The sequence below is a fragment of the Oryx dammah genome, unplaced genomic scaffold, assembly GCF_014754425.2.
Source record: "Oryx dammah isolate SB20612 unplaced genomic scaffold, SCBI_Odam_1.1 HiC_scaffold_8, whole genome shotgun sequence".
Classification (NCBI taxonomy): domain Eukaryota; kingdom Metazoa; phylum Chordata; class Mammalia; order Artiodactyla; family Bovidae; genus Oryx; species Oryx dammah.
In genome coordinates this window covers 35776514-35793653 of record NW_024070192.1, presented here as the reverse complement: position 1 = coordinate 35793653, position 17140 = coordinate 35776514, and the positions used below count along the sequence as shown (strand labels likewise).

The following is a 17140-nucleotide window of genomic DNA, read 5'->3' as shown; positions in this document are numbered from 1 at the left end:
ACCTAATATACTTCCTCTTCATCTTCTGTAGGAGACCTTATCTCTACCTTGCAATGTAGACCCACAAATCCAGGCAAAGTGCTCCCCAGGTAATTGTGGGGGTCCCCAAAGGAGGTCTTATGTGCACCAATGAGCAAGACTGGTGAGTCACAGACTGACACCAGACATTTCATGCACTTCTCCTGCTCAGGACTCCTTCTACTGTGTATCAGCTTGTCTTGGCTCCTAGGAAAAAAAAACAGGGTCAGCTATTATTCCTCTGTTAAATGCCCCAAACCTTTGAAAGCTGTATAAAAACTGCTACAGAGTTATAAAATATTAATACCACAAGAGATCTTTAAAATCAACTACTCCTGGGACCTTCCTGATGGTTCAGTGGATAAGAATCCACCTGCCAATGCAGGAGACATGAGTCCGATCTCTGGTGCAGGAAGAGTCCACATGTCATGGAGCAACTAGGCCCATGCAACGAGACTACTGAGCCAGCACTCTACAGCCCTTGAGCTGCTACTGAAACTCCTGCACCTAGAGCTTGTGCTCCACAACCAGAAGCCACTCCAGTGAGCAGCCTGTGCACCACAATGAAGAGCAGCCCCTGCTTGTCACAACTAGAAAAAGCCTGTGTGCAGCAACAAAGACCCTGTGTAGCCAAAAATAAAACAATTTTTAATAAAATAAAATAAATTCAATTAGTCCAAGCCTTTCTTCTCATACTTGCACACAATGACACATAAAAAGCAGGAGTTTTGCTCATAGCTGTTTGGTGTGCAAGCCAAGCCTATGACCAAGAGCCAGGACTAGACTCCTGAGGGCCCCAAGACTCAACAGTTCCCTTAGGTATATCCATAGTAGTACGGTTGTACTTTTTTGCTTGGTTCATAGGTTGTTAGTTTTTCTTCAGTTTTAATTTTTGGCTGGGTTATGTTTCACGTGGGATCTTTGTTCCCTGACCAGGGATGGCCCCCTGCATTGACCGCTGGACCCCCAGGGAACACCTTATCTTTAATTTTCAAAGCTTGGCTTTTTCCTGTACTAATGGGAGGATAAATCAGCATTTGGGAATAATTTGGGAAAGAAACAAGAGCCATAAATGTGTCCATACACTTTCATGCAATAATTGTATTTCTGGGAATTTATTCAGAAAAAAAAAGGCCAAAATTTGAAAACTTCTGCAATGGGTTCTTACTGTTTTTACCTACCCAGTGTTTCTTTTCCTTCTGCTAGTAACTGGATCCTTCTTTCCTCTGCCAGTTTATGCCAGCAGATCTTGAGACTTTCCCCAAATACTTATAATTAACAATACTTAAAATAAGCTTACTTTTCATAAGTGACAAACAGTATACCTCTGATGTTTTCACTTGTCTTTCTTTGATATCTAGTCAGGGAGAGTACTTTTTCCATATGCTTATCGGCCACTTGTGTTTCCCATTTATTTATTGAATAATCCTTCCATCTGCCCCTTCCCATCATTTTGTAATATAACTTTTGTCATTCTCACACTACTAGGGGTGTCTCTGAGGTATGTCTCTTTTCTTATTAACCTCGGTGTGCTTGCAGGCATGGCATCCTGAGCTGAGCCTGGGTGAAGACGAGTGTTTCCACAAATAGGACTGGGGCGAGGACGGCCACCCAGTCTGCAGGAACGGGGTGGACGGACTGTGTTGACAGAGGGGCACACTGTATGACCACACAATACTTCTCAAACCCTTTAATTCTTAATTTTACTACTCAGGAAATCTAAATTGTGGGGCCCAACATATATAAAACATTTTCCAGTACAAATACTTGCTTTTTAATTTTGTCCATAAAGACATTTGGCAAGGGGAACACTGTCAATATCATTTTGTTTTTAAAAAGAAGGAGGAGGAGGAGGGAAGAAAATAATTTCAGAATGAAGGAAAGGCCTCCCTGACGAAGGTAACCTTCTCATACATGTGCACACTTACTGTCCAGGGAACCCAGGGGTCGGAGCAAACACCAGCATGCAGGATGTGTTTAGAAACTTCTGCAGTAAGAGAGGAGAAATGGGGTGGATCAAGCCTTTTCCCCACGGGTTCCAAACGTGCCTGAGCAGGGAGAACAACAAGGCTAACCTCTAAATTTCCTCAGGCCTGTTTGTCTTCTTCAATCAACACTCAGCTTTCCAACCCCCGAATGCTGCTTTCCATGGCACCCTGTCTCCATGGTTACTGTCCTGCACTCCCTCTCAGCCGCACTGGAGCATTCAGTGTGTGAAGGTGGTAAACTGCAGTGTTCTTTTGTTGCTGTTCTTGTTAAAGAATTTTTATTTATGTTTTCATTTATCTAGGCCTAACTGTGTGGAATGCGGGATCTTAGTTCCCCAATCGGGGATTGAACCCGTGCTCCCTGGGAAAACATGGAGTCTTAACCACTGCATCACCAGGGAAGTCCGTGCAGTGTACTTTTAATAGAAATATAAAACCTTCTCAGGAAGCAGTTAAGTTTTCCAAGCGTCTCTTCCCTATTCTCTTTCCCTTCCCCCTTGGCAACGCTATAGAGAAGCAGGAACAGGCCCCCAGCTTTGAAGTTCCTCTGATTGTCCAGTTCTCCATGGAATATCTTATTTGTTTGTCAGAACAAAGACAAAATCAATATCCTTAAAAGGAGAAAGGCAACTGCAGAGGACGATGATGCTCACCCAGGCAGCCTCCTCCTTTCCCCACTCCAGCCAGTATGGAGCAGAGGATAGGCAGACATGCTCAGGCTTTGCCTGGGAAGACCTCAAAGAAAGGAGCCTGTAGTCTCATCCCCTCCTTGGAAGAGAGCGGGGCTTGGAAAGACCCCCTTTCCCTCAGGCCTTACTGCCAGGTGCCAGACACAGGGACTGTGAAAAGAAGCACCACCTTATGACCAACCCAGGCCTTACAAAAGGAAAAGATTCTGAAACAAGTCATTTGTGGTTGAGGGCAGCAAAACAGGCCGAGCGCCAGCAGTATACAGCTTCACTGTGCTGCAGCAAGCAGAGAAACACGATCAGAGCAACATGTTGCTTCTCCCTTTCACTCCACTAGTTACCTCATCTGACCCCTTCTCTCGGCAGCATCTCAACTTCTTTCATCTGATAATCCAACCTCACTGGTGGAATTAAAAAAACCTATATACCAGATACCTCTGGATTAGATAGAAGTGTTTGAGAAAGGCAAGTCCTGGGTAGTCATTAACCTTGGTTTTTGGGAAGATAAGAAAATAGGTGAGGAGGGACTTCCCTGGTGGTTCAGTGGCTAGGACTCTGTACTCGAAATACAGAGGGCCCAGGTTCAACCCCTGGTCAGGAAACTATTATAGATCCCACATGCCATAACTACGAGTTTGCATGAAGCTACTAAAGTTTCCAGATGCCACAAAGAAGATCAAAGATCCTCCATGCTGCAGCTAAGACCTGGTGCAGCCAAGTAAGGACATAAAATAAATATTTTTGAAATAGAAATAAGTGAGGAAATGTCTATATATTAGAGGCCAGAAAATATAAGTTAAATCTTTATTTATTCTGTATCCTGTCCTGCTAAAACTGGGATTCAAAATCTTTTCTTTTTCTTTTTTTACCTTCTCATTTTATTCATTTTTTTCAATTGAAGTATAGCTGATGTTGTGTTAATTATATTAATTTCAGGTGTACAGCAAAGTGATTCCGTTACACACATATTTATATATGAAAGCTAAATATACACATTCTTTTTCAGATTCTTTTCCCTTGTAGGTTACTACAAAAGACTAAGGATAATTCCCTGTGCTATACAGTAGGTTCTTGTTTTAGTTTTCCTAAAGGGTCAAAGGGCTTTTTCCATCAATATTAGAAGGGCTGTTTTCATAATTCTAAGTATCGTTTGCTGTAACCCGGAGCCTGTGACTGTTACAGGAATCTACATTTGTTTGACTGTTTGGTATAGAAAACTGTCTTCATTTCACTTAAGTTGAAAAGTGTGTTAATTATCACAGGATGTTGACTTTACTCAGGAACCTGGTCATTATAAACCTTCTGTAACATGACTGCTCTATTTCTACTTAACTTCACTAATAGAATAACCTCTGTGGGTTCTCAGGAACCCAGCTAAAGGCATTCCTTCTTGTAAAAACAAAACAAGTGCAAATTAACAAATAAATCTCTGAGATTAACTGGAAAACACAATGTAGAATCTTACTTTTCCAAGATAAACCTAAACCAAGGAATCTGTGCAAATATCTAAGACAATGTAAAGCTCTCTGGACTTCCCTGGTGGCACAGGGGTTAAGGATCCACCTGCCAACGCAAGAAACATGGGTTCGACTCCTGGTCTGGGAAGATTCCACATGCTTCAGGGCAACTAAGCCCTCGTGCCACAACTACTGAGCCCACATGCTCTAGAGCCCGTACCCTGCAAAAAGAGAAGCCACCACCAGGGGTAGCCCTCGCTTGCCACAACTGGAGACAGCCCTCAGGCAGCAACAAAGACCCAGCGCAGCCAAAAATTAATCAATTAATTTTAAAAATAAATAAAGCTCTCCAGGAGGGTTTTACATCTCACTAGTGGTTTGGCCATGTCAGATTCGGGTATGAGGGAAGAAGCCACTGAATCAGGGAGGGGAAAATTCCAATTACCCATTGGTGCTTCAATACTAATGACAGTATGTCCTGCTCTGATAGTTTGAAGGAAGACTGAACTAGCACTGGGCTTCCCTGGTGGCTCAGATCGTAAAGAATCTGCCTGCAATGCGGGAGACCCAAGTTTGATCACAAGGTTGGGAAGATCCCCCGGAGAAGGAAATGGCAACCCACTCCAGTATTCTTGCCTGAAGAATTCCATGGACAGAGGAGTCTGGCAGGCTATAGTCCATCAGGTCGCAAAGAGTTGAACACGACTGAGAGAGTAACACATTCTGGACTAGCACTAGCCAGGCTAAGTGCTCACTGACTCCTCAATACAGCCTTGTGCAATAGGTACTATTATTCCCATTTACTGCTGGGGAAGCTGATACACAAACAGATTAAGTAACTTGCCCAGAGTCACACAGCTAATGAGTGAGTCCATACCATGGGCCATGACTCTTTACTGAATAAAAGGGAATCTTTCAGTCAACAAATATTTGAGTATCTACCATAAATTAGGTGATAAAGGAGCTCCACAAATATGATCTTTGCTCTCAAGGAGGGAAAAATTAATGGGGGTAATTTAGAGAAACAGAAACTCATAAGAAAATGGTGAAGCAGAACAAAATGAAGTTTCCTAAAAGCAAGCATGCATGCTAAGTCGCTTCAGTAATGTCCCACTCTTTGTGATCCTATGGTCTGTAGCCTGCCAGACTCCTCTGTCCATGGGATTTCCCAAGCAAGAATACTGGAGTGAGTTGCCATGCCCTTCTTCAGGGGATCTCTCGATCCAGGGAATGAACTCAGGTCTGCCACATCAGATTCTTTACCATCTGAGCAACTGGGGAAGCCCATTCCTAAGAGAGGTATATACATTTCTCCATAGGGGTTCAGAGCAAAGAGTTGACACTCTCACTTCACATCTGGATTGGAAGATGAAGGCTTCACTCAGGAGATGGGATCTGAGCTGGATCTAAAAGGATAACAATATTCTTTTATATATTTATGATTTTATTTATTTTTGGCTGTGCTGGCTCACTGTTACTATGTGGGCTTTTCTCTAGTTGCAGTGAGCGGGGGCTATATTCTAGCTGCAGCGCACGGGCTTCTCACTGCAGTGGCTTCTCTTGCTGCAGAGCAGAGACTCTAAGGTGCGCAGGCTTCAGTAGTTGTGGCTCCCAGGGGGCTCAGTTGCTCTGAGGCACGTGGGATCTTCGCTCACCAGGGATCGAACCCATGTTTCCTGCACTGACAGGTATATGCTTTATCAAACTGAGCCACCAGGGAAGCCTAAGGACAGCAGTATTCTGACCAGAAGATATCTGGGGAAGGACAGAAGTGGTTCTAGGCCAAAAAAAAGTAATGACAATGTTAGGGAGTCCCATCCGGCCAGTGGGTATCCTGGTGGACCAAATGGAACAAAGCATGAACCAGGACCAGATCCCCAGACCACCCACCTTGGGATCCTTCCACTACTCTTCACTGTCAGAACACTCACCTGGTGATGATTCATGCTTCTGTGCTTGACAAAACCTCCCTGGGACTCAAGGGCTTTAGTTTGGAAGGAAGTGACTCCTTCCTACTTCCTTATCTGGAGGTGAATTTCTAGCTCTGGCCTGCTGCCAAGAAGCTGAGAGTGATTTCATGCTAGTCTTTTACTGCTCTCATGATCTCTGCCACACCCACCTTGATATACCCCTTTTATAAGCCTCATAATGGCTTCTCTCTCCTGCTAGTCTTTATTAGAGGAGAATCTGGGTCTGACTCAAAGATAAATAGGTGTAGTCCACAATCACAGAGAGGCCAGAGTCAAGGGGAGATGACAAACACAGATTCATAATTGCATCATCACACAGTACTACGAGTAGTGATGGAGATGTGCCCAGGGTAAGCTGAAAAAGAAAAGGGTCCCCAACCCAGACTAAGAGAATTGAGGTTTCCTGAGATGAGAGCAGTTACGCTGAGATGCACAGTGACAGACAGGAGGGATCTAATCAAAGGGGGCTGTGAGGTGTGGAGCACCTTCCAGGAAAAACACAGGCAGAAACAGTGTGGTATCTATAAAGAACCATAAACAATTTGATGGGAGGCAGAGAATGCCAGTAAAAATGGAGGAGAGGAAGAAAGAGATATTTAATATGCCTTTGTGCCATCCAAAATACATAGGAAAATGTATCCTAAGCAGTAGATCCTCTGTAAATTAAAAAAAAATAATAAACACAATAAGATAATGGATTAGGATCTCCCTGGTAGCACAGTGAAGGAACTGCCCACCAATGCAGGGGACATAGATTCAATCCCTGGCCCAGGAAGATCCCTCATACCGCAGGGCAACTAAGGCTGTGTGGCAGGACTGCTGAGCCCACCAGGTGCAACTGCCGGAGCCCTTGTGCCTGGGGTCTGGGTACCACAACAAGAGAGGCCCGAGCACTGCATCAAAGAGCAGCTCCTGCTCGTGCATCTAGAGAAAGCCCATGCACAGCAATGCAGACCCAGCACAACCAAAAATAAAGAAATAAAATTATTTTTATAAAAGAGAGAATTAGGATTTAAGGGGGAAAAAAAGAGAAATTAAAAAAAAAAAAGATGATGGATTAAATGTTCTCCAAAGTTCATTACAGTTCCCAAGTCAGTGCTGCTATAAGTGGCAGTGCAAGGCCTCTCTGAGATTTGAGTTCCAAAGGTTACGAGTTTCTGATGGAAGATATTGTCATTTATTCACTGCCTCGTTCGACTCTTTTACGACCCTGTGGACTGTAGCCCACCAGGCTCCTCTGTCCATGGGATTTCCCAGGCAAGAATACTGGAGCGGGTTGCCGTTTCCTAATCCAGGAGATCTTCCCTACTCAAGTATCAAACCTGTGTTTCCTGCATTGCAGGCAGATTGTTCACCATCTAAACCACCAGGGCTGCCACAGCAGAAGGCAAAGAGCAGGAAGGTGGCAGCATCTCTCTGTGATCACCATCTTAGGTGACACAGAGGTGGGATAAGTCATCAAAATCATTACAAAGGGCTTACCCCATGGAAAATGGTTCACAAATTAAGAGCCTTCACGGTGCATACCCCAAGGCCAGTCCTCACAAGGCTATGAGGCTTTTGGGTCCACCTTCCCTGTGTGTGTTCAGTGGCTCAGAGGATCTTCCCAACCAAAGGATCACACCCACGTCTCCTGCACTGGCAGGCAGATTCTTTATCAACTGTGCCACCTGGGCAACTGCTGCCTACAGACCCACAATATCAGAATGTTATATGCTGCTGTGAAATCTTCAACACAGGAACCCTAGAAGTGTCTAGGATTCCAGGTATTGGATACTTCGTGGCTACTAAGGAAATTAGGGGAAAGGGAAAACCAGGAGATGGGAGAATCTTACCACTTGCCCCTCCCACCTACTTGGACTGGATATTATGGAACCATCATCTTTGGTGGCTGCAGAATGAGAACAGTGTCAGGCCCCTTGAACTCACTCACTCCCTATCCAGGAAGTGCAGTTCCAAAATAAAAATAAAAATCTTTCAAATTAGAGAAGAAGAAAAAAGCACTATTACCCAGGATGCCCTGTTTCCTGAGGAACTCAGTGGGTGCTACAGAGTTAGCAGGGCTATTTATGCACCGTGAAGCCATCCACCAAGAACCACAGGGAGGACTCCCCTGGCAGCTCAGTGGATAAAAATCCACCTGCCAGTCCATGAGACACCGGGTTCGATCCCTGGTCCGGGAAGACCCCACATACTGCGAGACAACTAAGGCCGGGCTCCAAAACTACTGAAATCGGAGCTCTAGAGCCCCTGCTCTGCAACTAATGTAGCCTTCACTGGCGACAACTAGAGAAAGCCATACACAGCAACAAAGACGCAGTGCAGTCATAAAAAAATTTTAAATTAAAAAAAAGCAGCACATGGATTCTTCAGGTGAGGTGGGTATGTTAGATCCCACAGCCCCCCTCCTTGCTTATTCCCCCACCATTATCCCCTCCCCAGGGGTACCACATGCCCTGTCTCCCAATTTTGCTCTTTTGTGAAAATTCATGGTGAATCCCTAGGTTTGGTGCACTCCTCACTGAGACTTCCGCTGACCTTGTTTCCATTTATGTCCAGCCTCTCTAGATGTGAACAAGTGACACCGAGGATGCTCGTCAGTCAAATCTGTCAAACTCTAACTTGCTTAATATTAATAAATAAAATACTGTAACCTACCTTCACTGATCAGGCTTGCCTCAGATTGTTTTTACAGTAAACTGCATTCCTCTAAGGTTCACGTAGCCTAAACAAAAATAACTTTGAGTGAGATGTCGTTCAGTCAGCAGCGTCCAGTTTGAGCTCCACCCAGTTAAAACTGGTTGAGACCGCGGGCCTTCCAACTGGGCATGCGCAAGTGCCTCTTGGTGCCGTTTTGACGTCAGAGAGCCTCAGATGTCAAACTCCGCCCTCAGAACGTGCTAATGGGGCCATTTTCTCAACATGAGGTCCCTGAAAGAAGCTTTGGCTTAGTTGCACCTACTCAGAAAGTACCTTTGGCTGTGTCTGGGTCTTAGTGGCAGTATGAAGGATCGTTTGTTTTCCCACTGGGGCTTAGTTGCCTGGCCTCAGGTGGGATCCCATTTTCCCGACCAAGGATGGAAACCACATCCCCTCCATGGGAAGGTGGATTCTTATCTGCTGTACCACCAGGGAAGTCTGGTTTTTCTCATTTTTTCCAACCATTTAAAAATGTAAAAACCATTCTTAGCTCTCAGGCTATACAGAAACAGGTGGCAGGCCAGAGCAACTCCATGCATGCATGCATGCAAAGTTGCTTCAGTCATGTCTGACTCTGCAACCCATGGACTGTAACCCACCAGGCTCCTCTGTCCACTGGATTCTCCAGGAAGGAATACTGCAGGGGGTTGCTGTGCCCTCCTCCAGGAGACCTTCTCAATCCAGGAATCTAACCCATGTCTCTTACGTCTCCTGCATTGATAGGCGGGTTCTTTACCATTAGTGTCACCTGGGAAGCCCCAGAAAGACCCCTGAGATGAACAAAAACAAGTGAAGAAGTAGGATAAGTAGCCGTTCAAAGAGAGAGGACTACGTGGAAAATAAAAGTGAAATACACCAGAAAGTGTGAATGTCTCTGGGTAACTGATGGTAAAGTCAAAGAAGGTCCTCTGAAGAGACAATGTTTCAATTGAGGCAGAAGTGATACACAAAGATAGGAAAGGAAAGTGCTTAGACACTCAGAGGTAAAGTGAACAACGTGGGTGAGCCATGGTAAGGAGACTGGCTCTCAACCTAGGTGTCCTGGGAACCACAGATTTGCACAGTGAGAAAGGCTGTAAGGTTGGGCCCCAGAAGCTCTATTTCTAAGAAACTTCACATGTGACTCTAATGTACAACCAAATTAAGAACTCCATAGCACCCTAATCATTCCCCCTTGAAGGTCTGACTCTGGATATTCTTCTAGAATCTTCTTGAAAGGGTATTTCCAAAGACCTTTCCCCAACCATGTAGTCTGCAGTAAGGACTTTTAGCTGGGTCCCGGTCTCACCATCCCACATTCTTCCTGTTTCATGACTGAAGCATGATGATGTCCTGAACCATACAGAAAGCAAACTGGGTGGTTCCTTCATCATAGGCGTGACAGGAGTCTGCCTGGTTCTGGGCAAACTTTCTCTGGACCTAATTCAAGTGTGGACGCCCTGGAATTTAACAAAGATAAGAATCCATCTGACATTTTATCATATTTATTAAACATATTTAGTTACTTTACAATGTAAATCGTTATCTACTAAAAGTTATGATATAGGACTTTCTTGGTGGTCCAGGGATTAAGAAGTCACCTTCCAGTGCAGGGGACGCTGGTCTGATCCCTGGTCAGGAAACTAAGATCCCACATGCCTCAGGGGCAACTAAGCCCATGTACCACACTAGAGAGGCTACTGGTGCTGCAATGAAGATCCCTCCAGCTACAACCAAAACCCAATGCAGCCAAATAAGTAAATATTTTTCAAAATTATGATATAGCCAAAGGCTATTCATTATGTTTACAAGTGATCTCCTTAGTAAGAATTAGTTAACATCAATTATGATCTGAGAACTCAAACTTTGATTAAATTTGTAGACTTTTCTCTCCAGGATGAAACTCAACAATGTGAGCATTTAATTTAAAGCCTGAACCACATTTGGCTATTATGAACAATAGAAACAGTACCAGCCTGGAGTCTGAGATCTGAGGTCTGGTTCCAGTCCTCTTTTGCAGTTTTCCTTTCCCTCTGCAGTCCCACATAACCTAACCTGCTGAGCAGATAGGTGGGTGTTCAATAAATACTTGTTGAACAAACATTCTAGGGTAAATTTATAGGAGACAGCAAAGGATCTTTTGTGGTGAGGAAATGTGGATGATTTCTGTTTTCTTCCATTCTTCTGTATTTGCTAAATTTCGAACAAAGCAAATCCCAATCCAAAAGTTCCTCTACTATGTGGGCATCGCTGCCCCTATGGCAGAAGGTGCTCAATGAATGTCCTTCCTCTACCCTTTCTTTGGAATTCCTGATCATCCATGATGGGGAAGAAAATATTAACTCTGAAGGAAGTCGGGTCATCTCTTCTGGAAAACGAAGATTAAAGCTAGTCTCGGAGTAAGAAATGCCCGCAAGGGCCCCAGCCCTACACACCAGCCCCAAACCGCCCTCCTGGTGCCCCCGAACCGGGTAAAATCAACCCGGTGCAACTCCGGGGACGCGGGAAAGGGAAGCCATGCCCAGAGACGCGTCATGCCCAGCCTTCTGCGCCTGCGCGCCCTGACCCTGGAGACTCGAGAACGCGCAAGGCCGCGGTCTTTCAAGACTCTGTGAACGCGCAAAGGCGGCCAGCGAGGGAACGTGCACCCTTTGTCCCCCTGGCGGACAACAGCGGAACAACGGGGCTTGGGAGAGAGGGTTTGGTGGATAGCGGGTGCCGGGAGTCACGGAGGTACGGTCTGGGAAATCCGCCTTCGTTTTGCGGCACCTCCCTACCCTCCTTCCCCAGTCCTCATTGCCAGTTCAGAACAAGGGAAAAGGGAAAGCACCAACCCTGAGCCCTTAGTATGTGCCAGGCCCTTTGCATCTATTATCTTATTAAATCTTTCCACTGCAGTATTAGTCCGATTTACAAAGAACGAAACTGAGACCCAGAGCGGGTGACTTACTTAGAGACACACAGCTAACTAGTGATGAGTTTGGGACCCAGGTCTGTGTGTTCCAAAGGTTGACTGGAGCCCTGACCTTTGGTGGGGTGGGGCCCTGGGCTTGGAGAAACCAGAGCCTGCTTCTCCTCTCTGGCTGAGAAGTCTCTGCAAGAACACCCAGAACCATTTCCACGGTCATTTGAAAGAAGCTTAGCTCGTTAGGCAGGAGAACTTTTCAGGCTGGTCCATGTGCCTAGGGCATCAGGCAGGACTCCAGCTACATCCTAAGAACTAAGGGGGTCAGGGCAAGACTTTCCCAGGTATCCTCACACAGTCCTTTTCCAGGTCCAATGACAGAGGGAACACAGGAAAGGACCTGGAGGAGTCAAGGTGGAAATCCTCATTGATGAGGCTATCAGGGCATGGCAGGTTAACTTCGGTGCCTACAGCTGTGGGATTGTCTAGGGATGATGAGAGAGACAGTTTCTACAACACCCATCTGGTGACCAGACCTTTAGGAGAGATATACTGGCCAGATGATGCCACCATCTCCTCTTGCCTTTCAAGAGAGACAGAAGTCGGTGGGAGGAGGGAGAATTTGTATTATGAGGCAGAGGCTGCTGGCCTGAATTTCCAAGGCAACCAAGGATAAAATTGTAGAAATGTCCAAACTGAGGGAGCTACAGATACTTTGGGGCTTCCCAGGTGGCTCAGATGGTAAAGAATCTGCCTGCAGTGCAGATCTGGGTTTGATCCCTGGGTTGGGAACATTCCGTGGAGACGAGAATGGTTAACCTACTCTAGTTTTCTTGCCTGGAGAATTCCATGGACAGAGAAGCCTGGCAGGCTACAATCCATGGGGTCACAAAGAGTCAGACATGACCGAGCGCTGCACACATAACACATACATACAGAAAGCTGGCTGGCAGGCGGTCTGGATGACTTTGACTTGTGATCCTGGAGGAAGCGCACAAGTAGTGGCTCTCACTTCCTCTCAGGGCAGCTTTGGAAGAGGCCAGAAACAAGAGACAGACTCGCAAGAGGAGAAGGCAATATGGTTTTCTAGGAGGAAAAATGATACCTGACATCCTAAAGGCATGAAACAGTCTGGGCTTCAGTCAAGTTGACCTGAGTTGGAATCCTAACTGTGCCAAACCCCAGTCTTCCTATCTGAGAAATGGACACAAAAAGAATCCCACTTTACAGTGCTTTAAGAATGATATGCATAAAAGATGTTAGCATGTATAGCACAGATGAGATTAGTGGGTAATTCTCTGAATGAAATCTAAAATTCATCACATTTTAAAAGACTGATCTAGAAAGAGAAGTTGATAAAAAGTGGTATAAAACATACTTATACAAGGTAATCTTGAGGGGAAAATAATCCAACTGTATTTTAGTAAAATGTCTTTCCCATCTCAACTTCCACAAACTGCCTGTACCACTCAGCTTGCTCTGACCTGGAGAGAACTTTGTATTCTATCATTTTCTTGTTCACATTTAGTCTCCTTGACTAGATTATAAACTGTTCAAATAAACAAAGTTGAAAAACCGTCCATTACATTCCAGATATTGGGTCACTGTCAACAGATCCCTGAAGACCTGGCAGTCGAGGTTGCCAAAATAAAGGTAGCCAGCATCATGGTGCGGAAACCAAGAGTAAACATAATCATGGTCTTGCCCAGAGCTGTGGTTTGGCTGCAATTGGGATAATGTCTATGGTTTTGGCTGCTTGCACCTCAAGACGGACATCAAGAAGCTGTGGGCAAGCAGCTCAAATTTTCAAATGGGTGGAAGTGTTTTCCTGAGTACAGGTTGAAAACATGGGGATCCCACAGCCTGGCCTGGGGCAGGGAGAACACAGATATAATTTCCTGCAAAATGTGAACTTTCATGGACATGCTCCTCCAAGCCAGAACATTAAAACAAGCAGGTAGCATGCTTCTTAAAACAATCTTAAGACAAAAATATTACCTGGAATACTGACTGCGCCCTGCCAAATGGGATGAAAACAGGTAGGTGCAGTAAGCTTGACCAACACATTCATTGTTAAACATCCCGAGATAGAACAGAACCTGAGGAAACTGTGTCTACATGGCTTCCCTGAGAGCTCAGCTGGTAAAGAATCTGGCTGCAATGCAGGAGACCCCAGTTTGATTCCTGGGTCAGGGAAGATCTCCTGGAGAAAGGATAGGCTACCAACTCCAGTATTCTTGGGCTTCGCTAGTGGCTCAGACAGTAAAGAATCCACCCGCAATGTGGGAGACCTGGGTTAGGAAGATACCCTGGCGGAGGGCATGGCAACCCACTCCACTATCCTTGCCTGGAGAGTCCCCATGGACAGAGGACCCTGGCGGACTACAGCCCAGAGCCACCAAAGAGTCAGACACGGCTAAACACAGGCACAGGGGAAACTTTAAAACAGCTAAGTGACCCAAAGAACCAGAATCAGGCCTCGCTCCCAAATCCCTCCAACTTCCTGAGGAGCAGGCAGTTGGGTGTTAGCAGGCTGGAACTTCCTCTTCCTCCCCACTCATCCCTCTCTTGCCTCCCTTGAGGACAATGATAGCAGTTTTGGAGACAGAGATGGAGATGCTGGGTAAGCAGAAATGAAAGGGATGAAAGGAATGGGTTACACACTCTCCAGAGAGAACACGTGATATTGAACATTCTAGAAACTGTAATGGAAACACCCTTCTGTATTAACCTGAATGGCGACTTCATGGGTGCACACGCATGCAAAAATTCACTCAGCCGCGCTTAAAGTTCTGTGCATTTTGCTTTGATATCATCCACGCCGTCACTGAAAACCAAAACTGAATGACCATCAGCCACAGGCTTCTCTGTTTGCTAGCTTTTATTGAAGGGTCCCACATCCTCACGAGACCCGAGCCAAACCAGAAACCAGACAGGTTTCCCCAAATATAGCAGGAGGCCTGGAAGGGGGAGGGGAATGACTTATGATCCCGCCACACCTCCCTGGAAACAAACCCACCACAGACAGACAGACAGACAGGGGCCAGGACGGGGAGACCTCACTTCCCTCTAGGTTCTCTCCTCTGCCCCGACTTGAAAAGAAAGTCAAACACTGACTACATAGCACCCCAGCCCCCCACCCACCCTAGCAGCGTTTGTGGGACCTCCCCTGCAAGGGGGGCCCCGAGGCAGCTTCCCATCGCTCTCCTTCACTTTGGTTCACTCCTGGCAGCTCCGTGCCCTCGTCCTTCCTCAGCCTCCGGCCCAGTCACCCCTACGTCTTCTATCACCTACTCGGACCTTCTCTCTCTCTTTTCCAGGGCCTCCCTGCCTCTTGGGAAGCAGTGTTCCTCCCAGTGAGGGGCCCCACCAGGCCCTCTCTGCCCAGGATGCGGGGCTCACACGGCCGCCCCACTCTCCTTGAGGTCAGGGGCTGAGCGCTGCCGTCTCATCCTCGGGGGTGTAGTGTACGGGGGATAGCGGGGCCCTGGGGGCCGCTGGGCTGGGTATGGCTGGGGCTGCTGGGGATAATAGTTGTGCTTTTTGGGCTGGAAGTGCTGGGGTTCGGGCTGTGTGGAACCCCCTCCCCGGGACCGGCCCCCTCCGTCCAGGGAGTTCCTGCGGGGACGGTGGGACCTGCGGGGACTTGGGGGCCTTCGCGCAGGGGTGGCCGGAGGTGGAGTGAGCTCCTCAGGGGGCTGGGGTGGTGCTGGGGACTCCCCAGCCCCCGCCCCCGGCCAGGACTCGCGGTGCTGGGGGTTGCTCTTGAAGGGGAAGCGCAGTTTGCAGTCATGAGGGGGCACGAAGCGGGCGGGGGGTCTGCGCAGCCCCCCGCCGCGGCCCCCGGAGCCCTGCAGTCCCTGCAGCCGCAGCTGCTCCTGCTTGAGCCAGCGGAGGCGGCCCCGACGAAAGGCAGGGTCCTCCTCCATCAGCCTTGATACCCGCTCCCAGCTCGACAGGGGTGGCGAGGAGGGCCGGGCGGGGGGCGCTCGGTCACTGGGGACTTCCTCCTCCGCTGCCTCAGACCCTTGGGGCTGGGCCCACGTGGTCTCACCAGCTTCTTCATTCTCATCCTCGTGATCCTGGGAGGGGGAGGGGTGAGAGGAGAGGGGGTATGTCAGGAGAGTGGCCTTCTGAAGACATACAGGTTCAGGAGGATAGGCCCTGGAGCGGGTGGATGTCCAGGGTCCTGAGAGGGGCCTGGGGTTGAGGAAGCTGGAGGGATACTGGTTTAGGAGCCCAGACCCAGAGCCAGGTGGTCAGACCCAGTCCAGGTCGGCCACCCCCGAGCTGTGGGTCTGAGTCATTGGCTTGTAACCTCTATGCCTTTGTCCTCACGTGCAAGATGACGTCAACAATGACAGTACCTATGACACAGGGCTGCTGTAAACTACATGAGAAATTCCACAAGCCTCCCCTAGCGGGCACTCAGCAAATACTGCTGAATAAATGACATGCCCCGGGGATACAGCAGTCAGTAAAAACGGAAGAAAAATACCTGCCATCATTTCAGTGGACTGACACAACTGACGAATAAATGAGACAAATACACAGCATGGTACGTATGCTATACTTCCATAAAAAGCTGAACGTACGTATTCAACTTATTTAATACGTATTACTTATATTATATAGTATATAGAGTACCATGTTGTAGATTTTATATAAACACAAAAATATATATGCACATGGAAAAGACCAGAACAAGGAGAGGGGACAGGAGGCCAGGGTGGGAGGAGTGGCAATGAAAGACCAGGAAGAGGTTCACTGAAATGTTATCATTTTAGTGAACACCTCCTGTGAGGGGTGAGCTATATGGTCTCAATAAGGAAGGGTGTTCTCGGCAGAGGGAACAACAGGCTCAAAGGCTTTGAGGCCAGGGGTTCAAGGAAGAGCAAGGACCCAAGGGTTTGGAGAGGGAAGAGTGAGGAGACAGGGTTAAGGGTTGCATGTGGAGTTGTAAGCCTTCAACAAGCATGACTGTCGTCATGACCAGCTGCCTGTCATCCCCCTTCAGCAGGCAAGTGGGAACACAGCCAAAATTCTGTCTGTTGTGAGTAACCCCTATAGCTAGCATGATGCCTGGCACACAGTAAACACTCAACTCTTATTGACTGAACATACGCAAAACCGGGGTAGGTGGTAACACTATGGCTTACGGGGCCACTGTGAAGATTTATACAGTGACATAGGAGAAGTGCTCAGTACAGCGGCCACCAGAGTCGAGGGTCACCCAGGAGAGGGGTGGTTCTAAGAGTGAACAGTATGTGAACACCCATTGAGTGGTACCGTAAGGGATTGTACCCTTTATATCAGTGATTCTCAAAGTCTACTGCACTTCAGAACTACCCAGGCACTTGTATAAATGTAGATTCATTTCTAATGCCCAAAGATGCTGCTTCAGTGGGTCTGGGGCAAAACCCAGGAATCTGCA

At 47.1% G+C, this 17140-nt stretch overlaps 1 protein-coding gene and 1 non-coding gene across 3 annotated transcripts in view; one reads left to right on the top strand and one right to left on the bottom strand.

The window, feature by feature from the left end:
- Positions 1-3224: 3224 nt before the first annotated feature.
- On the top strand, positions 3225-3297 carry TRNAS-CGA. The gene has a single exon. It is a non-coding gene; the product is annotated as a tRNA-Ser (tRNA).
- An 11272-nt stretch (positions 3298-14569) lies between these two features.
- KIF1C (kinesin family member 1C) overlaps positions 14570-17140 on the bottom strand; it is a 21827-nt gene continuing 19256 nt past the window's right edge. For both annotated transcript variants that reach the window (XM_040243653.1, XM_040243654.1), the window contains one exon: positions 14570-15788. In XM_040243653.1, the coding sequence (XP_040099587.1) occupies positions 15105-15788 (684 nt within the window). In that variant the 3' untranslated portion in view covers positions 14570-15104. The remainder of the gene's footprint in view (positions 15789-17140) is intronic.